The 24,481-nt window shown below is 37.0% G+C and overlaps 12 protein-coding genes and 3 non-coding genes across 15 annotated transcripts; 7 read left to right on the top strand and 8 right to left on the bottom strand.

Moving 5' to 3' along the window:
- Positions 1-77: 77 nt before the first annotated feature.
- SPOG_00228 (uncharacterized protein) lies at positions 78-2,149 on the bottom strand. The gene has a single exon (XM_013167737.1). The coding sequence runs from the start codon at positions 1,948-1,950 to the stop codon at positions 346-348; it is 1,605 nt and encodes a 534-aa protein (XP_013023191.1). The 5' UTR covers positions 1,951-2,149; the 3' UTR covers positions 78-345.
- A 639-nt stretch (positions 2,150-2,788) lies between these two features.
- On the bottom strand, positions 2,789-5,834 carry SPOG_00226 (meiotic PUF family protein 1). Its single transcript, XM_013167735.1, has 3 exons — positions 4,648-5,834; positions 4,074-4,607; positions 2,789-4,033 (listed from the first exon to the last, which is right to left on the bottom strand). The coding sequence occupies exons 1-3, from the start codon at positions 5,386-5,388 to the stop codon at positions 3,587-3,589; spliced, it is 1,722 nt and encodes a 573-aa protein (XP_013023189.1). The 5' UTR covers positions 5,389-5,834; the 3' UTR covers positions 2,789-3,586.
- Positions 2,967-5,694, top strand: SPOG_00227 (histone chaperone Chz1). The gene is made up of 4 exons (XM_013167736.1): positions 2,967-3,024; positions 3,067-3,209; positions 3,284-5,553; positions 5,617-5,694. Exons 1-3 carry the CDS (start codon positions 2,996-2,998, stop codon positions 3,442-3,444), a joined length of 333 nt encoding a protein of 110 aa, XP_013023190.1. The 5' UTR covers positions 2,967-2,995; the 3' UTR covers positions 3,445-5,553; positions 5,617-5,694.
- A 162-nt stretch (positions 5,835-5,996) lies between the features above and the next one.
- SPOG_00225 (cleavage and polyadenylation specificity factor) lies at positions 5,997-8,331 on the top strand. Its single transcript, XM_013167734.1, has 2 exons — positions 5,997-6,457; positions 6,517-8,331. Exons 1-2 carry the CDS (start codon positions 6,308-6,310, stop codon positions 8,251-8,253), a joined length of 1,887 nt encoding a protein of 628 aa, XP_013023188.1. The 5' UTR covers positions 5,997-6,307; the 3' UTR covers positions 8,254-8,331.
- SPOG_00224 (adenylate kinase Adk1) lies at positions 8,322-9,252 on the bottom strand. The gene has a single exon (XM_013167733.1). The coding sequence runs from the start codon at positions 9,163-9,165 to the stop codon at positions 8,503-8,505; it is 663 nt and encodes a 220-aa protein (XP_013023187.1). The 5' UTR covers positions 9,166-9,252; the 3' UTR covers positions 8,322-8,502.
- SPOG_00223 (ribonuclease H2 complex subunit Rnh201) lies at positions 9,184-10,577 on the bottom strand. The gene has a single exon (XM_013167732.1). It carries the CDS (start codon positions 10,412-10,414, stop codon positions 9,449-9,451), a length of 966 nt encoding a protein of 321 aa, XP_013023186.1. The 5' UTR covers positions 10,415-10,577; the 3' UTR covers positions 9,184-9,448.
- Positions 10,578-10,668: 91 nt separating this feature from the next.
- Positions 10,669-11,636, bottom strand: SPOG_00222 (tubulin specific chaperone cofactor B). The gene has a single exon (XM_013167731.1). It carries the CDS (start codon positions 11,533-11,535, stop codon positions 10,831-10,833), a length of 705 nt encoding a protein of 234 aa, XP_013023185.1. The 5' UTR covers positions 11,536-11,636; the 3' UTR covers positions 10,669-10,830.
- Positions 11,599-13,718, top strand: SPOG_00221 (substrate adaptors for Cullin 3 ubiquitin ligase Btb3). Its single transcript, XM_013167730.1, has 3 exons — positions 11,599-12,100; positions 12,201-12,292; positions 12,349-13,718. Exons 1-3 carry the CDS (start codon positions 11,883-11,885, stop codon positions 13,620-13,622), a joined length of 1,584 nt encoding a protein of 527 aa, XP_013023184.1. The 5' UTR covers positions 11,599-11,882; the 3' UTR covers positions 13,623-13,718.
- Positions 13,719-13,759: 41 nt separating this feature from the next.
- SPOG_00220 (tRNA methyltransferase Trm9) lies at positions 13,760-14,943 on the top strand. The gene is made up of 2 exons (XM_013167729.1): positions 13,760-14,077; positions 14,137-14,943. The coding sequence occupies exons 1-2, from the start codon at positions 13,985-13,987 to the stop codon at positions 14,740-14,742; spliced, it is 699 nt and encodes a 232-aa protein (XP_013023183.1). The 5' UTR covers positions 13,760-13,984; the 3' UTR covers positions 14,743-14,943.
- A 152-nt stretch (positions 14,944-15,095) lies between these two features.
- SPOG_16217 lies at positions 15,096-15,166 on the top strand. Its single transcript has one exon. It is a non-coding gene; the product is annotated as a tRNA-Gly (tRNA).
- An 835-nt stretch (positions 15,167-16,001) lies between these two features.
- On the bottom strand, positions 16,002-16,072 carry SPOG_16216. The gene has a single exon. It is a non-coding gene; the product is annotated as a tRNA-Gly (tRNA).
- Positions 16,073-18,416: 2,344 nt separating this feature from the next.
- On the top strand, positions 18,417-18,487 carry SPOG_16215. The gene has a single exon. It is a non-coding gene; the product is annotated as a tRNA-Gly (tRNA).
- Positions 18,488-19,192: 705 nt separating this feature from the next.
- On the top strand, positions 19,193-20,294 carry SPOG_00219 (zinc finger protein Byr3). The gene has a single exon (XM_013167728.1). The coding sequence runs from the start codon at positions 19,250-19,252 to the stop codon at positions 19,781-19,783; it is 534 nt and encodes a 177-aa protein (XP_013023182.1). The 5' UTR covers positions 19,193-19,249; the 3' UTR covers positions 19,784-20,294.
- SPOG_00218 (F-box protein Pof14) lies at positions 20,176-21,949 on the bottom strand. The gene has a single exon (XM_013167727.1). It carries the CDS (start codon positions 21,612-21,614, stop codon positions 20,421-20,423), a length of 1,194 nt encoding a protein of 397 aa, XP_013023181.1. The 5' UTR covers positions 21,615-21,949; the 3' UTR covers positions 20,176-20,420.
- Positions 21,950-21,989: 40 nt separating this feature from the next.
- Positions 21,990-23,410, bottom strand: SPOG_00217 (EB1 family Mal3). Its single transcript, XM_013167726.1, has 2 exons — positions 23,349-23,410; positions 21,990-23,289 (listed from the first exon to the last, which is right to left on the bottom strand). Exons 1-2 carry the CDS (start codon positions 23,388-23,390, stop codon positions 22,420-22,422), a joined length of 912 nt encoding a protein of 303 aa, XP_013023180.1. The 5' UTR covers positions 23,391-23,410; the 3' UTR covers positions 21,990-22,419.
- Positions 23,411-24,481: the final 1,071 nt, after the last annotated feature.

Here is a 24,481-nt window from a genome sequence, read left to right as displayed (position 1 = left end):
AGTAGTTAGCTTAATCTTAACTAAGACTAATTTTGATTGTGTGAGACGGATCTTGTACGTACTAAATAATAAGAAAATCTTCGAATTCTAAAAATTTTATTTTTAATGTCATCTAAATATCAACCAGTTTTGGCTAAAACCAATGGTAGAGTCAAAAATAGGAATTAATAGAACAGATACAAGCTTTATGCTTGGTAACTCGAAGGATGGATGTGTTCAATAATTTTCATTTGGATGCAGAGGGGCCGTAAAGGAATAATGAAGGAAGGTTGTGCTTTCTATACAACAAAGAAACTGAAAAGACAAATAGTTACGATATCGAGTAAGTGAAGGCCGGTGCCTTGTTTATTGAACGAAGACCCTTGTTATAAGCAGCGGTGTCAAATAACCCTTTTGAGTAATGGTGCTGCTGTAAGAAGAGATACGATTAATTTGAGATTGTGGCTGACGGGGTTCCAATTGTTTTGTAAGTTGTTGGCGCTTGCTTTGAAGTTCGCCGTGAGTTTCTTTCGTTTCTTCTATTGTTTTTTCTTGCTCATAAAATTTAATTCCCTTCATTTGGTGCTTGGATGCATCAACTGCGCGAGTAATACTAGAATCATGAAGGGCCTGTGTATGAGCATCACAATCTGCTAGTTCCCTTAAAAGTTGCTGTTGTAAAGGTTTGAATTCGGTGATGGATTCTTTATCTTGGAAGAAAAGCAGGTCTTCATCAGAAAACAAGAAGTCCGTTATTGAGGTTTTACTTTTCATGATTCGTGTCTTCGTATTGATGTACTTATGCAGTGGGAAACGAGACCCGTTAGACCCTGCACAGATAAGTAAGGATAGCCAAGCCATGCAATCTGTACTTGTCGTATAAGAAAGAAGTTCGGAAATGCTCTTGTTGTTGACTGGAATACTTCCTAGACATAAAGGGTTCCTTGTTTGAATATAAGACATGAACCCTCGTGTAGCGACTGCGATCCAATCTTTGGAATTTGTAAATTTGTAAATATCACGAGGGTACACCAAATAAAGTCGAATGTCACCTAGTCTACGTTTAGCTGCCTCTACTTGAACTCTGCAATAACGATCCTCGGTGCAGTGAATATCCAAGTATACTTCGACAGCTTTCCACAAAACATCCTTCATAGAAGTGGGATAATAGTGATAGAGCATTATGTGATGAACCAAGACGTTGAGGGGTGCGCGTCCGTTCAGCAAGAATTCCGTAAGTTCTCGAAAATAGTTTTCGAAGGAATTGAATAATTTGGAACAATTGAACTTTACAAGGGGCCTATATGGCATGAACTCCATAATCCTTGGTGAAGTGGACATGCCCAAATTTTTCTCACAGTAGCAGGACTCTAGTAGAATTCTGCCATCGTTATGAGGGATGGTGTAGATCATTCCGTTAGAAAAAGGATTCATAACGGTGCAATACGTTTTCTTCCAACTGACTTCTACACCTGCGTTTTGAGAAAGATGACGAATCCAACCTTGGTAACTGAGAGGACTCAGATAGCCATCATATGGAACATTGTGCTGAAAGTAGGGAACTTCGCGGACAGGGAAGGAAGGAAGTTTGATTTCCCCTGTTGACGTTAGGTCATACTTTTTGTAGGCAACAGACTCGTCGACGAACTCATCCCATGCTTCCTCTTCATATTGACCCAAAAGGCAACAGCCTACGGTATTAAACATTGATTTAACCATTCCAAAAAGGCTGAAGTTGTTAGGTACCGACTTAATTGTTTCAGCTGAATTCTCTCCTGTCGTAGAGCGAGGAGAAACGTTACATTGGAATTTTTTTAAATAATTAGGATTTTCTTTATCTAACCGTTGGAAGGACATATTTTGTATTTTCGGATATACATCATAATCTGATAACTGGGCAGACTGTCTGTCTTCCTCTTTACCCTTAGAAAGATGAGACGGGATTTTGCTTTTGCCTTTGCTTTCAATCATGTTCTTCAATCCTGCTTTTCTGAATGTACGTATGAACTACAAACGGAGCAGATGCGAACTCTTACTTCGTTTTAAGCGCAAAAATGAGAGATTTGTAACAGGGATTGTCAGTGCTTAATTCTTCTAATGCAATTATGTTGAAATATGTTTCTTGAAGGTGAATTCTACTTATACTGTTTATTATTTATATGACGGTGTCATTACTTTCTTTTGTCACACGAGAAAAACATGTTCTGGTAAATAAACAAACAAAAAGGAAAAGTGAGTTTCTAAATACAAGCAAATAATTACTTACTGAATACCGACCGAGTTATTCTATTGACTACAGGTTTTATTTAATAACGATCTATGTTATAGTACATCTGATATAGGACACAGCGATTTCTACGTCAGTGATGATTTAAAGTATTTCTAAACGAACGCATTGTGCTCTGCTTGTTTTTCATTATTTTCATCTGAAAATTTATATTATTTAAAAGAAAACGACTGGAGAATTTGTTTCGCTTGAACGCAGTATCAATTCCTTTAGAATTTCGTTGTCATTTTATGAGCTATTTGTTTACACACTATAGGAAAGATGGCAGTTCATAAGCAATGCGTATAATGCGTTTCATACTTTGTTTAGATTGGAAAATCATTCTATCATATGGTTAACATGGATAACAATATGGGTTATTGCTTATTCTGTTCAAGTCGCGCGCTTGTGTCATCTCACAAATAGTAGGAAACAGCAAATACTGTGAAAGAAAAGAGCCAGCAGTAAATTTTCATTTTGAAGCTTACCCATACTTTTGTTATATTGACTTGGTAATTCAAGTCTTCCATTCAAGTTAGACTAGGAATTGCTTACCAATTTTGATGAAGAATAAACAACAAAACCACATACGAATATTATCCAGGATAATAATAAACTTATTTTCATGACTAGAAAGATGAACAAGCAAAAAAATCTTTTCTAAAAATTCACTTTTCGGCAGGCTTGCCTTTTATTTACCGTAGTATTATTACTTCCTACCAAAAACGCTGTACCTACGAGAATACAAAAATGCCAGAGAATAATGAAAAAGCTGACATGTAAGCCAAAAACTCTTCGATAATCTTTTAACAAAAAAATAGTAAAGGGAAGGGAAGAGTCACGGAGGACTTTATTCCAGATATCGAAGATGTAGAAGACGATGGTGATTTTGAAGAAATGAGTTCATCCGAAGGGGAACTTTCTGAAGAATCAATGGAAGAAGATGAAGAAGGAATTGCCGATGGTAAGTTTTAGTTAGGGCAAAAACAGTGTCTTGCAATGAGTCCATGAGCTTACTTTCTAATTCCGAAACTATAGAACCAGAAGATTTAACAGCTATCGATCCCACCAACATTACTTCTTCTTCCAGAACACGGAATAAAAAGATAGATTTTTCCAAAGCCCTCCAAGAAGACGAGGATTTAGAGAATGAAGAAGACGACGAAGATTATGTCCCTCCTCAAGAGGGTAAGATATAAAAAATTCCCATTCTTTCAATATCCAAACAAATTGAAGATTCCAATGGACGGAATAAGCGCAAAAATCTAGGTAGATTAGTCCTCATCGGAATTAGGAATTTGTTCTTTCTCAGTAACCGGATGTTAAGGAAACCAGTCATTTTTATGTCTTTGTTTTTTCCACCAAGAGCGCAATCTTTTGTCCATGTTTATGCCCGCGAAGAGATACCATATGCTTTTTGAGAAGCTCTGCTAGTAATCGCTTTTGGGACGATGTAGCAGCGTGTAACAAATATTGGACAATATAGTTTCCATATTGGCTAGAAGCTATATCCATCAACAAGATTCTTCCCCATCCATCTTGCGGTTGTGTGATTAGGACAATGTAATCATTAAAAAAGGTCCTATTGTTCACTCGTAACGCACGTTCAACCACCTTTGATGCATATTGATTTGTACTGTAAAATTCTGCATTCTGAAGAATATCCAAAAACACTCTCTCCTGATCATCCTCACTTCCATGCTCAATGATGTGTTGAATCACCCAGTTTCCCCATTGTCCGCTGATAATGGAACGAGTATTTTGAATGATTTCATTAAGACAAGGGCGCTGCAATTGTTAATACTGAATGTAAAATATTACCGCATACCTTTTCTTGTTCTTTACAGTTTTCAAAAATTGTTTGCACAACTAAACTGCCCATTTCGCTCGTAGCAACTTGAGTCCAATTTCCAGTTAGTTTTTTATTGAATGTATCCATTGTCCCTAATGCACATGACTTTCTTCTAGTCTCCAAAAACTTTTGCCATACGTGGCATGAGTGTCTCTGCATTAAAGTCTCTGGCAACTGCTCCATTAATTGATCAATTAAGGAAGCTGCAAAATTTTCTGGATAGATCTCAAATGACTTTTGAACAACGTGAGAGCCAAATGCGTTCGTTGAAAGTTCGGTGATATGGGCTTTTAGCTGTTGAGCAAATCCCTCCAGCTGTCGTTCATCACACTGTTCAAGGCATTTTTGTATCAAAAAGTTGCCAAATTTGTTTGTCATAAGTGTAAATGACAGGGGAAGTATGCACTGAATAAGCGCATGCTTCATATTTTGGTCATTTGACTTCAATTTTTGCTGCAGATACAAGGACGCCGACTGATCGTTTCTGAAGATAATTTGCTCAATTTCAGACTGTTTTGTTAGAATTTTTTGTGTTATGCTAAGATCATACCTTCCATTTGTAATTTTGGGAACTGGTTTCTGACATCTCTGTCCCTTTACGAATGCCGTTGTTCGGAAGTTCCTGATTGCAAGCATTATCAGATAGGCGAACTGGATTTTCCAAACCCTTCTTAAAAAACTGACTGCCATAAAATGCTTGTGAAGAAGCCGTATGGGGTTGCAAAAAGGGAGGACCAAGACTGAAGGGGTCGACTGAATGGTCGGGAACCCAAGCAGACGATACGTTTTGTGAGTTCAGTCGTAGATTTGACTTGTATTTGTTGAGGACAAGTGGTGGCCTGGGAGTGTTATCGAATGATTCGTCCAATTCACCAATTGGATGTTTGCCGTGAACTTTGGAATCAAGGTAGTTTCCGTCTTTTCGAAATTTCTCCAGATCGTAAGAGGCTACTGGTTCAATGCCTCTCGACTCACAACTTTTTGGTGCCGCTCCTTTGATTTCAGCTGACAAGCTTTTTGGCAGAAGATGTTCAGGAGAGTAAATGCTTGGCGAGGAAGAAAATAGATTCTTCTCTAACGTTAGTTTCTTTCGTAGATCCCGCACTTGATCTCCCTTTTTCTGAACTTCAATAGCTGAAGAAGCAATTTGTTTCTGCTGTTCCTTTACCAAATATTCAAGGTACTTGATCTGGGACGTAAGGTTGTTCATATCCTTCTCTTTTTCAAGAATTCTGGAAAGATCATGGCTACGTCCTTCAATCTCTTTGGTATCCTCCTTTCCCTTCGGCATTCTTGGCTAGTCAGTAATAAATTGTATGCTTTATTTCGCCTTTATAGAACAAATGAAAGCAAAATCTCTTTTCCTTTCTTAAAATTCTATATGACAAGCAATAAAACACTTAGCCAAGGAAGCATGTGGGAGAATTATGGTTGCTGATGCCTATTTGTTTATATGGTAAGTAAACAAAAACATTGAAAGAAGAATGCTAAACCTTCCCAATATTAACTTTGGCTCAAGCACACACAAAATAGAAACATAAGGCTTATTAAAACTGAACAAACTTTGGGGAAATTTTGATAATGATTAATACAGTACGACTTTGATGTCTACTAAATAGACGAAATAGTAGTAGCATGGAAGAACCGTTCTTTCGAGTAATCATGATAAATTCCACTTCATATGTAACTAGTGATCGCTTCATTAGGGAGTATTCTTTCTTAGCATTCCATTATTCCCACAAATACCATGCTTCTTATTTGTATACCTTTGTTTTGTTCATAATTTTGGGTAATTACTTTAGACTACTCAAATATATTTAAGGAAATACAAGCGCTCCTCCTTATATAGGAATATATATAGCTTCGATCATGGCAACAGCTACTTATTCTTCGCATATTCTTTCATTTGTTTTGTTGTTGAAAAAGGATTTGGCGCTTTGTAATTAAACAGTGCACCAAACTTTTCGTCCGTTTACGTTGTAATCTAGTTCTCTTTTGTTGCTTGTCTTGCAGTTTGCTTAATCGTGTAGCCAGTGTTTTTTAAATTTAATAGTTTATTCCTCTTACAATATTGCTTTTTTTTGTATATAAAAAAGAAAAAAACAGAGTTTTAATTTATTATAAAGTATCTAAATAATAATTTATCACTCTTGTTAGATAGTGATTGCTTATTACCAGATATAAAAAAGAACACAATTTTGATTGGAAAAATGGATTTGATTGAAGTGGATTATTCGAGCGCTTTAGAAGATTTGACATTTAATAGTAAGCCTATAATCCATACTTTGACCTATGTTGCCCAAGAAAATGAACCTTTTGCGTTGAGTGTCGTGAATGCCCTCGAAAAACATATACAAAAAGTGAGCTTTTCCAGGCGGATATCTGTTCTCTGGTTGTGAATACTAACTAGTGACCTTAGTGCCCCCCGTCATGCAAATTGCCTGCCCTGTATCTTTTGGATTCTATCTCAAAAAACATAGGATACCCTTACACATTATTTTTTGGTCGTCATCTTTTTACCACGTTTATGAATGCCTACACCGTTGTTGAGCCTTCTTTAAGACTGAAGTTGGATCAATTATTAGCTACCTGGAAACAGCGTTCCCCTAATTCAAGTTCTCCCGATCCTGTATTCCCTCCATCTGTAACAGGAAAAATTGAAAATGCCCTTTTAAAGTATAAATCTTCCTTCCTACGTCACCAAAGTCCGCTTTTGTCTGTCCCACCTAATCCTGCGTACGCTGGCCCTAACATGCGGAGCTCTTATGGACCTTCATATCCAGTCTCTTCTTCAGGCTCTCCAGCCCTTGATCTACCTAGTTCAGGAGTCCCAGCTCCCGTTAGCAAGGTCTTAACTCTCGAAAATCTACTTGCTGACGTTGCTCGTATGATTATCACTGAGCAGGCCAGATGTATGCGGAACCCTCTTGATGGTCTAGCAAAGAAGCGGGTTGAAATACTTTCTCAATTGCAACAGGTTTTGTCTACCTCCAATCTCCCTTATGACCAACTGTTGGTTATCAAAAAGCAACTTACAAGTTTGGAAACTCCTAAGCCTCCTCCTCAACCCCTTGCTCCATCATTTCCAAATTCACAGCCTCCTACTACTTTTCCTGTCACTCAAACGCCCGATATGTTCTCTCATGCATCCCATAATATCGCGCCCGCCAGTTATGCTTCTACACCTATCATTCCGCCTCAACCAGCATACCCATATCGTCCTCAAGTTTCAAATTCTTCCGTTTCTCCTCCTCCATTGGCTTCTTCCATGTTCGGCGGTGCTAGTAATCCTGCGAATAATTTAACCAGAGAAGAGTCTGAGAGTATCAACTCTTTGTTTGCCAATTTACAAGCGGCAGGACTAGTATCACCAAAAGGTTCTCCTCCTCCTACCCTCAGTACTTCATCCAATTTTGTATCTCCTATTTCCGAAATTGACTTGTCAAAAGCCTCTTTATCAACTCCACATCCCGAATTAGCAACTCTTTTATATAATTCATATCCCAATCAATGTGCCAATTGCGGTCGCAGATATGCTAATGATCCTGAAAGCAGAAAAGAATTGGACCAGCATTTTGATTGGCATTTTAGAATTAACAAACGAATTCGTGAAAGTAGCTTGCACGGCATCAACAGGTGCTGGTTTATTACTGAGGAAGAATGGATTCATAATGATGAAAAGGAGGATTTAGTAACAGAAACTGCTGCCGAACTGGAAGAACAAAAACAAAAGCAACTGGAGTCTATACGTTCACAGTATGTATTGACTCCTCTTGACCCGATAGCTGCCTCTCAGCCTTGTCCAGTTTGCCAGGAAAAATTCCGTAGTGTCTGGCATGAAGAAGCGGAGATGTGGGTATTTATGAACGCTGTGGAAAAGGATGGTCGAATTTGTCATGCCACGTGCTTGCAAGAGTTAGAACAATCAAAGGACGCGAAGGTCTCATCTAGCTCAGGAGCTGCTCCTCAATTACAGCCGTCATTCGAGAGTCAAGCAAAGCAGAAAACAAGTGTAAACCCTCCACAAGCAGATGTTCAAAGTCTCTTACAAGGAATAGATGTCCAAGGAATCCTCCAAGCTATCGGAAAGCGAAAGGAAAGAGATGAATCGGTTGACACAACACCTCCGAAAGCGGTAAAGCAGGAAATGGAATAATCTATAAGATGGCTTTTTTACTTTCTAATTTTTTTGTGATAATTTTTTAATAAATCTAAATACTTGTTTGTTGGTCTACAGTTTTGTTCTTTTAGATTATATTGTAAAAACAAAAGAAGTTTATTGAAAGAACACGTCTATGAACGAAAACACTTCATGAATGGTTCTTACAATGTCTATTTGAAGCAAAATTGAAACCCTAAGAACTGAAAACTTGTTCATAGGAAAATTCTTGAGTAAACTATACACTTAAGAGGACTTTTCAAGAATTTCAACAATTTGTTGCCAGACTTCTTCAGGCTTTTGAGCGGCTTGAATAGGATGCCACTTGTCTTCCTTCTTATAGTAATCAACAACAGGAGCGGTTTGATCATGGTAAGTAACCAAACGCTTGCGTAAAGCATCAGCATTGTCATCGGAACGTTGTACGAGAGACTCACCGGTAATATCGTCCTTCATGGGGACCTTAGGAGGGTTGAATTCAGTATGGTAACTGCGACCAGAGGCAGGATGAACGAGACGACCGGTAATACGACGGACTAGCAATTCATCATCAACTTGTAATTCAAGAACAGCATTTAATTCAAGCTTCAAATCCTTAAGCAAGCCATCAAGCTTCTCAGCTTGGACAACGGTACGAGGGAAACCATCAAGGATGAATCCGTTCTTACAGGCGGGATTGTTCATGAACTCATCGCGAATCATACCAGCAACGATATCATCGCTGACAAGACCACCTTGATCCATGATTTGCTTAGCTTCCTTACCAAGATCAGTGCCGCGAGCAACTTGGGAGCGCAACATGTCACCGGTAGCAAGATGAGCAATGCCATACTTCTTTTGGATATTGGGAGCTTGGGTACCCTTACCGGCACCGGGGGGACCAACGAGGATGATTCTCATACCAGTCATAATGAACTATAAGAAAAACCGAAACAAAAGTGAATTTCTATGAGACGGAGTGCTTGGTTAACTGCAGATTATAATCCGCGGAAAAGTGGTGGTGAAGTGTTCAACGAACTAAAGCGCATCGTTAATTTGTAAACAAAAGAAAGTGCTATAGGATGCAAAATGAAATTTATTCTCAATGGAAGGTAAGCATAAAAAGAAATAAATTAGTAGTGAAAAGATCTGAGGGAAAACAAAACAGGGAATGATTCAAAAGAAGAGTATATAAACGATTGAAAGTCGATTATTAGAAAACAAAGTCTGTTCCAAACCATGAACGGTTTTTGGTGCTTGGTTTACGAATTGTAAAATTAAGAGGAGCAGAGGTTTCTTCATGCCAGTCGACATCAACAAAAGATGGAGATGAAGTTTTCGAAGAAGCCACCTCAAGAATGTCACGAGCCGTTTGCCATGAGTAGCGTACAATATCTCCTTTCCAGCCAAATACAGGATGAACTGAGGAGCGTAGCCATTTCGTTGTCCTCGCGTCGGCCGAATAACCAGAACCCCAATCTTGAGTCTGTAAAAGATATCGGACAAGTTCGAGTTGAATATCACGAGTTACTTTCGCACAAATAGATGCTAGAGACACAATAGGGAATAGAGAATCTGCTTTCTTCGTTACCTTCACTTTTGCTTGAGGAAAACGTGCTTGAAGTTTCTGTTGATATGTGTCTGGAGGACCCACCGTATCCACGTAAATTTCAGTTACTCGAACACCTGAATCATAAACCTTTTGAATTAGATCCATGGTGGTGTCGTGTGCCTGGGAATTGAGATTGTACTTGTTGTGCAGGCGCAGCATCCCGGCAGCCAGCTCCTGGGCAGAGATACTTTGAACGGACCAGCCAACATGACGACCAAGCTCATCCTCCGTGTTGCAAATATCTTGCAAGAGTTGGGAGCGCTTGACCGAAGTCAATGTTTTACTGTCTGCAAACCCAAAATGTGTTAGGTCAAAATCGACGGGACAATATGCGACTGCATAAACCATGGGACCCAAAACAGGACCACGACCTGCTTCATCTACACCTAAGCGGAAAGGTTGATCTTTGGGGACATCAGGTGCAATCGTTGTATGAAAGTAGTTGCTTTTTTCGGGAGTTGTAGTATCTATAGAAGGAGGAACAAAGGCTGCATTGAATCCCTTTCTCGTGTCAGATTCTTCAGTTATGGGTGAAGCAAACGTAGTGGTTTCATCGTTTTTTTTCATTTTACACGAGAGTGCTTAGGAGGTTAGAATGAGATGTGTTTGAGTAGTCTATGAATGTAAAAGATTAAATTTCTTTAAAAAATAAAGATATAGCCCAAAAATAATCATGAAAACGGTATTTTTTAAGATAGGATGTTTTACCATGTATGCATGCTACTGACAGCAAGTTTCCTATAGGAATCATGAAATATTGGAGAGCTACTTTGAAAAACGTATATAGTTACTTTTTATATATTTATTCAGTAAAAAATAAAGCCAGATAGTAGGAAACAGTTTTTCTAATTGTAAAAGCAATGTATTGGGGATCGGTCTTTGAATTGTAGCAGAAACATTCATGTTGTTCTAACAATGTTTTGTATCATCATAAATTCATTCAAAATCTTCTGAAATCTATATGCATAATCTAAAGTTCCTAACTAAAGGTCGGCTAAAATATCCTCCTCAGGGAAATCGCCAACCTCTACATCCGTAGGTTTCAAAAAAGAACCGTGCTTGTTCCTTGTAGTGAAATAACGCTTTCCTTGAACAGAACCGTCATTCTTTCCTACAGGCTCATCAAATTCGACGCCGATCCAAAGTGAGCTCTTGGAAATTTCAGGGACAAACCCAATGTAACGAATCGTTCCATACCGTTCTCCACTTGCACAGCAGCGAGCATTGATATTCACCTGTAAGTCCTTTAGCTCTCGCTCCAAAGAATCCTTCTTTGAGCTCATTGTCTCCTCGTAGGCAGGATCAAATCGACCCAATCGATTACGCTTCTTCCATGCCAAAACAGAATCATCGCGGCGCTCATACTCTTCTTGAGACATCTCATATTTCTCTACTTCGGAAAGATCCTCATAATTGGGCCGCAAGTGAGGAGGGCGTGTATCTTCGATGATAATCGTACTTAGTTCTTCAATATTGTGAAGAGACAAAATGGTATTTTCTTCCTCGCTCGAAAATGTATGTGGTTGAGAAGCAACAGAAGCAGGTTCATATTTTACTATTTGATATACTTCTGGAATCCCTACAACAGGAACCAGCTTTGTCTTTAATTGACTCACAGTCCATTGGCGATTGATTTTTCGATCAGAACTTATCCCAGAGGAACGTACATTCACAAAGATATCATCCATTTCTACTTTGTGTTTTGTTTTCTTTTGTTTTTAGATATAGCTAATCACTTTCTAATATAGACCTGAATTGGGATTTGTGCAGGGTACTAGCAGTGTACGAAAAGCACCAACGAAGCCTCTTCACAATATCGCACTGCAAGTGTCGGTTGTTCAGAATTTCAGAAATAATCTTCATGGATTAAATTAGTAGATTATTCAATCAAAGGTATTTTTTAGGTTGTGGAAAACTGAGCCTGTTTGAACGATTTTTTTCGTATTTCATCAATTGTGTCGTTTACAACATTACTGAGAGAACCCCATTTCTTTTTTATAAGATTTGAATATTTATTAGCATCAAGAGGATCAGAATGACTGCTGAAAGACATCCTTCAACAGAAATGAATGCTTCTGAGCAAGCATCAGGTACTGAATCTTTACAGAAAGGTTTCAACAAATTTGCTCTTTGGTCGAAAGCTATGGACGAGAAAAAATCATCCAATTCAGGGCTGTTCTCTGTCGATGAAAGTGAGGAATTTCGAGAATTGTGTGAAGCTTGCCGCCGAGGCGATTTAGAGGTTGTTCGAAGGTACGTTAAATGGATCATACAGATGAACTCTTTCATCAGAATTTTTTGGCTCCATTTGTTTCTTTTCGTTTATGGAAACAAGCGCTGACAGTAACTCTAGTATGATTGAAAACTACAATGTCCCTATTAATCGAGTTGATATCTTTGACTACTCACCACTTGTTCTTGCCAGCCTGTGTGGTCATGAAGAGGGTATGTAACCGTCATAAATGATGGCACGCAACTCCTAACTAGAAACTAACTGGCAGTTGTTAAATATTTATTGGAGAACGGAGCAATTTGCGAGCGTGATACCTTTCAAGGAGAGCGCTGTCTTTACGGTGCATTGAATGATCGCATCCGTAAAATGCTTTTGTCTTACAACATCACGAAGGCCGTGGATGAGTCTCAACCATATGCTAGTCATATCACATCTTTGCTTTCCAATCCTGCTTTTCATTTTACCTCTGATGTTACTTTTTCTGGTAACAGTATATCTTTACCTGGTCATAAATTCTATTTGGCCTCAAAAAGCCCGTATTTTAAAGCAAAATTCTTGAAATTAGGTGATGAACAGAAAGAAGTTTCTATCAAGAGAAACGAAAAAGAATTGGAGGCTGTTTTACGGTTTTTGTACCTAGATTATCATCCTTTGTTAGCCAAGCATGATACATCCGCTTTGGTGTCAATTGCCAAGAAATTTTCTTTGACAGATTTTGTCGATACCTATCAAAGTAACCAAGAACAGATGCGTTCCCCAGAGTGGAGAAAGCGCCAATTAATACATACACAAGAGGATATGGGTCGTTTTTTGAGAGAAATAGTTCGAAACTACAGGCAAACGATATCAGAACCGATTGAAAATTTACCTCTTCAGTGCTCTTTCCATGATGCCTATTTACAATCTGAGACTCATCGCTACCCCGTTCATCGGGCAATTCTCTGCAGATCTGAATACTTTATGGATATGTTCACTGGCCCTTTCTTAGAGGGTAACCAAAGTTTACCAGTTGTTTCTCTTCCTTTTTCTAGCGAAATTGTTGAAATTGTTCTCGAATTCCTATATTCAGACAAAGCCGATATCCCACCTTTTCTTGCATTAGACGTCATTTACGTTGCAGACATGCTTTCACTCGATAAAGAACGCAGTTTGAAGTCTTTGGCTTCAATTTCAATCACAAAGCAAAAAGAGCCGAAAGACAGTATTTATGATATATTGCGAACCGCATGGGACACATCAACGACAAGGTTGGAGCAATATGCTTCTGAGTACATGGCAAATCATTTGGAAGAAATCATTGATGATCCAGAGTTTCATGAACTTGTCGTCGAAAGTGCTGATCGTATCCTTCATCGTCAGGAAACTGACACAATTGAACTTATTGATGATATTCGCTATTTTCTTTCGAAACGCTATGGTATTTACCATGAAGATTTGTGTGTGGACGGTTATGTGGATACGTTAACACCGTATGAAAAAGATTATAATCACAGAATGGATATGATTGATAATCTGTTGACACAGCTCAATTTAGGAGCTTGAGCATTCAGATATTTTTTTTTATTATGTTGATGTTTTGTCTATGCAAAGGTTTTGGTATAAGTTATGATAGAATAAAAGCTAGTAATTTTGATATACATTACGATTTTTTGATAGTAGATTTTACTGTATATATGTACTTACGTTCTGTGTGACAAGTACGGGTCCTTAATTTATATATACATATTCCGGTAAATTTATTTCTTACTAAATTCAATATCTCATTTTATGGGTGATATATCATATCTTTTTATTAATAAAGCTACTAGAAGACAGTAACGAATGAAAACTTGACTTTTCCAAATATTCAAGCATTCTTCAATTTAAGGAGAAAGTGGTATTTTTTTTCTAAAAGAAAAGCAACTATGAATGAACGAAACGAATTAGAGTACGAAAATGAGCATGTTCACAGGGTATATGACAAAATAGCTACTCATTTTTCAGACACTCGTTACAAGGTAAGTGAAACTACAGAAAAATTTGTTGAGATTCGCCTTTCGTTAACAGAGAAAAAAAGCCTTGGCCAGTCGTAGAGCATTTCCTCAATTCTTTACCTGTAGGAGCAATCGGTTTAGACATTGGATGTGGAAATGGAAAGTATCAAAAAGTGAATCCGAACATTTATTTGATAGGAAGTGATCGTTGTGAAAAACTAGTTAGAATTGCAAGCCAACTAGGACCTATGATAGTGGCAGACGGCTTGCATGTTCCTCATCCAAGTAATCGAACTGACTTTGCATTGAGCATTGCAGTCATTCATCATTTCAGCAATGAAGATCGACGTCTGCAAGCTGTCCAAGAAGTTTTGAGAGTACTTCGTAAGGGAGGAAGAGCATTATTTTTTGTTTGGGCTCTTGAACAAAATAATTCTCGTCGTGGGTTTTCTGAAAATGGACCTCAAGACGTCCACGTTCCTTGGGTTTTAAAACGGCAATACGAACATCCTAATGCAAAACCAGAAGATTTAAAAGGACACCATCCAAGCGAAAACGTTGCGTACCAGCGATACTACCATTTGTTCCGGAAAGGAGAGCTCAGCGAGCTAGTTCAAAAGGCTGGAGGGAAACTTATAGAGGATGGTTACGATCGAGATAATTGGTGGGCCATCGTCGAAAAGCTATAGTGATAAATATCGGTTGGCAATTGAAAATGGATTTGGTAATTTCCAAAAAATAATATAGCGTACGCTTACTTGATAAAATAGACTATCCTAGAAAGGAATGCAATTTACATTTAACGGATTATTTTGTACTTGCTTTGCTTTCGTGTACTACCGCCTTTAATGGTAAGCCGAAGTGAGTAGATCCATCTGTAGATGTGAGAGAGAAATTGTGAACTAAGTATTATTGTGATAAAATAGAAGAACAATAAATACTTCCCTCTCCTGTCCATATTCATTCTTGCATAGAAGTATCAACTTTTCAGTTACTATAATCGAGTTACATAACCGTAATTATATATTGCATATCATCTACTGCTTTGGTGGTTTAGTGGTATAATGCTTCGTTGCCATCGAAGCGACCCGGGTTCGATTCCCGGCCGAAGCAAAGGTTTTTCAACTTCTTAGTATTATTTTTAGAAATATTATCTTAACAATTGATGTACTCGGTGCACATTTTAGAAAACAAAGCAATGTGTGTCTATTACACAGAAAAACTAGGCTCTTTAAGGGATATAGTAAAAATTTGTAAAGTAAGCTTCATATTTTTGATCTTTTAAGTAATCTTATGAAGATTTCTTTTTGACTTCATGCGTAATTCTTGTCGATTGTATGGGGTTCTTTCATAGTATTCTAGATGCATGCTACGCTGAGCAATTTAATATTTTATATTTAAAATTTTATAGAAGATTGACAGATTATGACTTCCAATATTCGGTTTAAATCAATCTGCAATCCAGAATTGCTAAATCCGAATGGATCAAGACTTTTCGTTTATTTTTTAACTTTTCCAAGCGAGACTGACCAAGGATGAAGCTATGAAATCTAGTAATTGCCGTTTCTTATGAGCCCGTTAGTTACTGTAAAAGCACACAAGGATCACCTAGATTACGACAACTAGACAAATAGTATAGTTCGCTTCTATAAATGCTGTTTCAAGTCATTCGTTTGACACGATTAACTACCTGCACTTGAACCGTCAATAGACATGGCTTTTGCACTTTATGAAATCTGAAACTCGATTATACACATTGAAATGAACTCGTACCATGCAGGCAACTATTGATTTCTTACTGAAGGGTATTTACTAAAATACATCGTTAGAGCACAGTAATAAACATACTTTATTGTGGAAAAAGGCCAAACAGCGTATTTCATTCGAGCCAAAAAATTTGGTTCTACAGTGTACTTTCATCTGTGTTGGGCAAACTGCTGAAAAACATTGCTTCGGCCGGGAATCGAACCCGGGTCGCTTCGATGGCAACGAAGCATTATACCACTAAACCACCAAAGCAGCATAACTTGTCGTACGTAGATAGACTAAATATAGTGTAAAGAAATGTAGTCATTCAAGAATTGAGCTGTGGGCATAGCTAATTAGTAAAGTTAAATGGGCATAAGTCTGTCGATATTACAAGAGGTTCTTTACTTAGATGTAGATGGTTTAAAGGTTCGTGTCATAGGTGACCTAAAAACCTTTTAATGAGTATCGCTTAGATAGAAACAAAAATAAAACATATAGTGTTTGTATAGGGATAACTTATTCTAGTAAGCCACTGATCTTATCAGAGTTTACTGAAATAAGGAATACCACTAGATTAGTTTATATGAGTCCAATCGTCGCTAAGGGTCAGAAGAATGATAACCTTTCCTCCTGTTAATGAATTTCCAGCCGTCTAATAGATATAGGATATTATCCTCTGGATCTCAAGTAGAATACAGAAACTTTTACTTCCGTATTGTTTGTTAGCAGATATTTAAATAAATTTTATTATAAACCATACGACACACGTATTCCCAGTGAAGTTGTCTCTAAGTATATGAACATACTATCGAACAAAGCCACCAATTCTCGTTGGTTAACCCTGAGGACCTCTTAAACACTAAGGATATAGCAAACCTAAGGACATTTTTTTATTAATTTTAAGATTATTATGTTTACTTTCTCAATACTTTCTCGAGTTATTCGAAAAAATGTACAAACTGTTCTAAAATTGCTGCAGATTGTTACCTCCAGAGTAGCAGTAAACCCAAACACTACCCAAATGTAAATTCGATGGAGTCACGTTTTGTAAGAAAAAGATGAAACGATTGTATTCAATTACAATTATAAATAATAGCAGATGTATGCATATAAGATTCTAGATTGATATCAACCAACCCATTTATTTCTTGTCGACGGGCTAAAACGCAACATGCCTTCCTTTTGTACAATTGTTTTCGTCAACATCCAATTCATATTGATACAAGGATTATATCGTAGTTAAAATCTGTTAATAAATAAAATGTAAAAGCGCTTAACCAAGGCATAGAAATAAATCTTCCTCAAAATAAACCGCTTGTAATGTTCCCTTTTTCATTTAGTGACTTTCAATCGGAAGAGTTAAGACTCAAGGCAAAAGAAAGGTAAACAAATTAGCATTAGCTTAGGATTGCTCTGAAGTTCAATTTCTTCATTCGTCGTTGTCGGCGGAGGAACTAGTGCATCATCCCTTTGTTGATTCCCGGGAAGCATAGGCGAACTGGTGTGTTCAGTTGAGCTTACGAACACCAACCCAAAGCAATAAATAAAAACTTTATAAAATTTTTGACAAACAACAAAATTTATAGCACCAACTACTCGTCCAATACCATTTACTAGTTGCCCAACAGCAGTATTGGAAATACACACGAATATTATACAGTAGATGAAGGCTCCTGTTAAGTTGAAGATTATTTTATTAAATTTACTTCTTGTGAGCAAAGAGTTGAACTTGTGACGAACAAAAATGCTCCACTTACTGTAGAATGTAGCAAACAACGAATGGCTAAAGCACCAATAAACTTCCAATTATCTCTCAATCAGAGAGTTGAAAAAGTTTGGAAATGGTAAGACATTGCACAGTTTACACAGCAATGAAAAAAGGGCTGTTTATGATAGATGGTAGCTACTATCTTTGACGACTACATTCCGGGAAAGCCATAGTCTATATTTCTGAAGTTTTTCCCCATTCTTATTTACAAAGCATGACTTTTTTTTCTTTGAAAAAAATATACATTTTTGTTTTCTTACTATGCTGAATTTTACTCGTTCTAAATGAATTGCCTTTTTATTTCCATGCCGTGAATAAATTTTGGTAAATAAATTACAAAACAACAGAACAGTTATAGTTTTCACAATGATGCAGGTATGCTTCTAATCTTTAAAGTATTAGTATTCCTTTTTTTTTTTTTTTTTTTTTTTTTTTTTTTTTTTTTTTTTTCTTCTTCTATAACCAAACAGCGATTTTCAAGTTCACAATTCTTAGGAGATCAAAATATATCAGATATAATATCCTTTAAATTTAAAGTTGTTCATAGATTACCTATTGCGACTGCACACATTCTAATTTCGCTCCGGTGATTGCAGTTCAGCAAAACCGTCCGAGTAAGATAGCCCTGTTTGCATTGTATGTGTAAAAGGCATCATGGAAATTGGGTACTGCACTACTTTTTTTCTGAGTCTTCCTATTTCTGGACTCTTCCTTTCAATGCAAGTTTACAAGTCTATGACTTACTAAGAAATTTTTTTGCTTTTGCAAACCAAACACTTACATAGCTTCAGTGTCCAATACCTTACTAAGTTATATATGATAAAGAATATTAGTCTTATAACAACTGCTTTGGTGGTTTAGTGGTATAATGCTTCGTTGCCATCGAAGCGACCCGGGTTCGATTCCCGGCCGAAGCAATTCTTTTTGCCGGGGTTTGAATATTTGCCAATATAGATCAAACACACATTAGATTTTTTGAACGTATAGTATTCTAAAAAACAACAAATCATATTACAACACTGAAGGAATTCCGAGCGCTATAACCAGTTTGTACTGTAAGTTATTACTGAGTGTCCGTTATCGTTGGGTTCTCATCATCATAGCGAAAATAATACGATATGTTACCCAGCAAGAATTCCCAAATGCAAGATTTTCATGGGTAAAAGAGAAAAAGAGAAAATAAAAAAGCCACGCATTACGCACTTTCCGAAAGAAATTTACCTTTGATGCATGAAAGATTTTACCTTCTTCCTAACGATTTTTCTTCGTTTTTCTTAGATAAAACAAACAATGACCAACATGAACCATACAATTGCAATAAAAACTTACTGACTTTGAAGCAACTCTTGTTTATAAAATCGTATTGTAGAAAACATTCGTTCTATTTGATTATACAATGCATATTGCTAAATCCTCTGTTCAACTTGAACGAATTGAAAATGAAGCTCGCTGAAATGAAGAGCAACATTATAAGCTTTATTGATTATAAAACAAATAAAGCAAGCCAATTTCTCGTTTTCCCTTGTTTATATTCGTGAAACTCGCCGCATTGTTACCTACTTCAGGTACCAATATTGCCCCGCAAGAACAGTCACAACTCTGTATATTTTTTTCAAGCGAATTTTTACGAGAAAATTCCCAAAGTTTTAATACAACCCGGATTTTAAATCATAATCACTATGGAAGAAAATATGGAGTCACAAGCCGCCCCTTCTTTCCCCCGTGCCGGATTCCGCTGTTACAATTGTGGTGAAAACGGACATCAAGCTCGTGAATGCACCAAGGGCGCCATCTGCTATAACTGCAATCAAACCGGACACAAGGCCAGTGATTGCACTGAACCCCAGCAAGAAAAGACCTGTTACGCTTGTGGCACTGGTGGCCATCTTGTTCGTGAATGCCCTTCCAACCCCAATCCTAATCCTAATCCCCGCCAAGGCGCTGAATGCTACAAATGTGGACGCGTTGGTCACATTGCTAGAGACTGCCGCACTAACGGCCGTTTTGGATCCCGTCCTATGAACTGTTATGCTTGTGGTTCTGTTGGTCACCAGGCTCGTGACTGTACCATGGGTGTCAAGTGTTATTCTTGTGGTAAGATTGGTCATCGTAGCTTTGAATGCCAACAATCCAACGATGGTCAATTATGCTATAAGTGCAATCAACCTGGCCATATTGCTATGAACTGCACTCTCCCTGGTGTTGAGGCTTAAATAAATGGTTTTCAATTGACGTCGTTGGCCTAGGATGTGCTCTAGTAAATACTTATCAACTATTTTTTTCAAGACAATGCATATAGAAAAAAAAACTGGTGCTTATTTTTCTTTGAATTTCTTACTACCCACTCATTCAATTGATAAGTTCCATCTTTTCCTAAAAATTCCTAGAAGGGCTTTTGAATCTTTTATGCTATTTTCCGGCCTGTTTTTCGTAATGTGTTGGTCTTTAATTTGGTCATTGCGATAGTTCCTTTCTCAGGAACAAAGGTGCATCCTTTTATAACGTTTGTTTCTTTTTTTAAAAAAAGTTATCTTAATCGGGTATAAAGCTCTTGATTGGCATACTTTTTACTTGCCGTATCTTTTTACCTCGTTTTTCCTTTTCCGATTCACCTATATAGGATATTATATTTTAAACTTCATCGTTGGTTACGGTACTTGTATTAATATTGACAAAAGGGTTTTGGTCATTTCTCATAGTAATCTTATTTTTATTGTTCGTTCATTGTCTTTCAACTAAGTAACCGTATGATATTTGATATACGTTGAATCATTCCTTCAAAGAATCAAGTCTTCTGTATAGGGAAGTTCCTGTAGCTAGCAGCTTGCAAGTAAATTCTCGTAGATAGTTTCAGAATTGTGATTGGAATAACCTAAACAGGTCACTTGCAAATTTTATTTGTGAGGAAGAGATGTATTTGTATGCCTTTTCTTCATCTCGTGCAAGTTGGACATGTTCAGAAAGCCAAGAAGGAAATCGTTGACCTGGCCTGGTAATATAACCAACACCAAATTGATTCACCATCACATAAAAATCGTACCGACTTACTGGCTCATAAAAGTCTATGATTGCCTCTAAGCATTGATCACAAATGTTAGTTGCAATAGATGATCTATAAAACGACTTTATGCATTCCCGACTCTTTGTACGCTTAGGCAGCAATTTGCATACAGTACAACGACCAACTACATTACAAGCAAACTCAATGTAAGAAGGCTCTTCACAAGGACTTCCAGTAGAAAGGGTGTTTTGTGTTTGAATCTGCGAGGGTAACGAGGCCAAGCTAGATGAAGGTGAGCTATTCGAATATGTTTCGATACTTGGATCTAACAAGACAGGAAGAACATTTGGCATTTGAACGTAAGGGAATGGAAGACTCCTAGATGAAGTATCAAACTGAGAAGACGGAACCTCAGGTTTTTTATATAAGTCTAAGACACGCTTCCAAAACCCATCGTTCTTTGGGCTCAGAATTTTACGAAAGCGGGTACAAGTATATGGCAAATCATCAAGTAATGTGTGCCAATCCCTTCGATAAGTAAAAGCAAATGGGATGCTTTCTTTGTAGGTAGCATCAAAGCACTTTTGGAATATTAATATAAGAATTTCGTCTGGGCAGTCTAGAATACCTGCTGTTTTCTTTTTCGACCTATTAGGTTCGGTTGAAGGTGTAATGCACGACTTTCTGGTTCCCATAGAAATTAATTGCGTGGAGTACTCAGCGTAATCATTAATTAACTCCAGTATGTTTCCTTGAAAGAAAGAGGGATCCATCGATTGACGCACGTCTGCATTGTTTACAACGGTGAATGATGCTTCCTGTGCTGATTGACTTGATTGACCGGACTGTGATGTATATTCTCCTTCAAAGTTAGAGCAAAATGAGTTTAGCCGTTTCATAGCTCGAACATGGGCTAATGCGTGAATGAAATCTTCTAAGGTTTGAGGATTTAAATATCGACTTCGCAGTCTTTTCCTTATACCTGCTAGAGTTTTTATGAACTCTTCATTAAGATCAAGATACTGCTCCACTTCTTTCGGCATATGGAAACTAAACTTCCAGCAAGTAATAATAACATTTAATGACTAATTTAAGTCATTGAGTAGAAGTTCGGGTTTTGTGATGTAAAGAACAGGTAGCTTTCGGAATTGGATAGTCAAATTAGGAGAAGTCTTATTTGCATTATTTAAAGACTTAACCACAAAACAAGAGTATGGTCAATAAATAGCTTTCCTGTGTAGTCTTGGTTCTTATTAATGAAAAAGCTTGTTATGTTATATTTAGGTAACGAATATGATTTTGGTTATTTCGAAGGCTTTTCTGGGGTTAAACTTACAATTACAGATTTGGCTAAGCTTGTATGGTATTTGCTGGCATTACTTTCCACCTTGTTTTAATGCAAAAAGATTAAACCTTTTCTGCCATGACAACTACTAAAATAGTATTTGCAAATAGGATAGCTTCAATGAGCAAACCGGGAAATCTCGATAAGAGAATCATTTCAAAGGTAGTATGAATACTTTTTCAAATTCAGTCTTTGAAATATATATATATATAATAAATTTTGACAAGGAAGTTTGGAGTATGGGTTATCTGGCACAACGAAATTTCTTATAAATGACAACCATAAGTTTTATTAAGATTTTGCAAACATGAAGAAATAACGCCAATAAAAGACGATGATAAATTAGAAAACATCACATATTTTAACAATGGTCATACCCAGATCGCCGCTAGTAAAAGGTAAGTGATTTTTGCACAAAATGAAAAGAAAGACAAGGACAATGTGTAAGAGAATGCATCGAAACAGAATAAGGAAATAAAAAGAATGAGCGAAATATGATTACTTTAAAAAGTAAGATTTTCGTCATCATCGTCAACTTCTAAACTTTGTAAACGAGCGCGCACAAAGTCAGGAGCACCGGGATTAGAGGACATATCTACGGGCTTGGCTTCTTCCATGTGAGGTTCATCAACGACATTACTCATGTTATGATCCACAAGTGGATACACATCCGTCGATCTTTCTGTTTCTGGAGGAAGCTCAAAGCCATCTTCAGTAGAATAAAGGATTGTTTGTATTCTCTCTAACATACTTTCATGGGACATTGGTTCTGCACTCAAATGTGTTTGAACTAAAATTTCGATTTCGCGTAATTTATTGAAATAAAAGTCTCTCTCGCGTTCCAATGCAAACATTGTTTCATTTGCTTCTAATAATTGGCCTTCTAAATTGGCAATCTGTTGTTGAGCTTGCTTGGCACGAAGTACAGCGGCAGTATTGTTTGTAGCAGCGCCTGTTGTATTCAAACTAGATCGTGGAGCGGGCTGTCCGGTACTTCCAGATGACACTTGCCTTCTTCTAGGAGCATTGGGAGATGCTCCATGTTGTACCAGGCCGCGTCCACCACGACGCGCCAAAGCATCATAGTCACCGCCTGGGTAATATTGGTCCCAAAAACGCTTTGCCCATTGAACAAACTCTAAATTATCCTGCATTTTACAACGTGAAAGACGTTCTGGGTCAACCACTTTATCGATTCCTTTCCTTAAAAATACTTGCTGAAGAACTTTCCAATTGTTTATGTACTGATAATCATTGTTGCATTCAAAGTTCACTTTTTTTAGGGGAACATCTTGATAAATAGAATCCATAATTACAAGCATGGCGTAACCTTTTCCACAATCCTCAATCCTTGAAAGACCAAGTTTTGTGACCTAAGAAACAAATATGTTAGAAAATCTTTTTTTTTTGACATTCTTCATTATTTACTTACTTGGTTGATCCAAGCCAGCAACTCTTGCCGAGATTCAGACATTGTAAAGATTGTGGTTCTTGGGAAGAGAAAGACGCGTCGGTCTTACTTATGAGAATATCATATTCTCTAAAACGCATAGTAAAAAAACAGTAAGCAACATGCCTAAAGAGGGTTCATAAATAATAAATATTATTTTATGGATTAACCATAATTGGAAATAACAGAAAACCCCCATATTTATTATTTACAAACCGTTCTTTACCAAGGTCGCTCATAAACGATTTCATGGCATATTTTATAAATGACTATTATAGTAAAGTTAAATACAAACAAAGTACATATTTATAATTTATAGAAAGATAGCTAAAAGTCGCTTATTGGAAAGGATACATTTTGGCAATGTAAACAAACTGCAATTCTTGATTTAAGATTTCATAATGGTGGTTATTTAGCATATATTTTTTTTCTCTACAAAAAAAAGAAAAACAAGTTAACTACTTGAAATGCAAAGCAGATCCTTCATTCTTCTACCGAAAAAGTTCTCATAAAGCTACTGTGTGGAATCCTATTGAGGCGGTCTTCGTTTCTGTTGATTTTAAACTTCCCTTTTTGTAACTTTTGTTCTTGGTTCTAAAATCAACTAGAAATGAATTCTCAATGCCAGTCCAATTGGTTTGTTTACCGTCAAATATATCAAACAATATGTGGTAGCAACTTAAATTTCGAAATGGACAGACCAATGCGACTCTCAAGTTTTGTGCACTTAAAGTGAAAGGAAATCGTTTTCTCATTTTCTTTATTCAATCGCAAAAGGCCTATTATTTTATTTTAGATTTACTTATTTACACACTTCACTAAATCTGTAGTAAGAAACAATCAAATCAAGTCAGTAAGTATGGGCGGTGAAAAGATGCAAAAAGTTCTTCATTTATTTATAAAACAACTATAGAAACGACAAAATGAAATTCCACAGAAAAGAAACCTACCTACCTATAAGTTTCTTTTGTTTACATGTTCCCAACCAATAGCGACGACTATTTGTAAACATTGAGATTTGACGAAAGCTACCACCTCTTATAATGCTCCCTAACACTCAGAGAATTAAGAATTAAGAAAAAGAAAAGAAAAGAAAAAAAAATGATTTTAAAGCT

Source organism: Schizosaccharomyces cryophilus (assembly GCF_000004155.1).
Source record: "Schizosaccharomyces cryophilus OY26 unplaced genomic scaffold supercont4.3, whole genome shotgun sequence".
NCBI lineage: Eukaryota > Fungi > Ascomycota > Schizosaccharomycetes > Schizosaccharomycetales > Schizosaccharomycetaceae > Schizosaccharomyces > Schizosaccharomyces cryophilus.
This window is presented reverse-complemented; position numbering and strand designations above follow the sequence as displayed.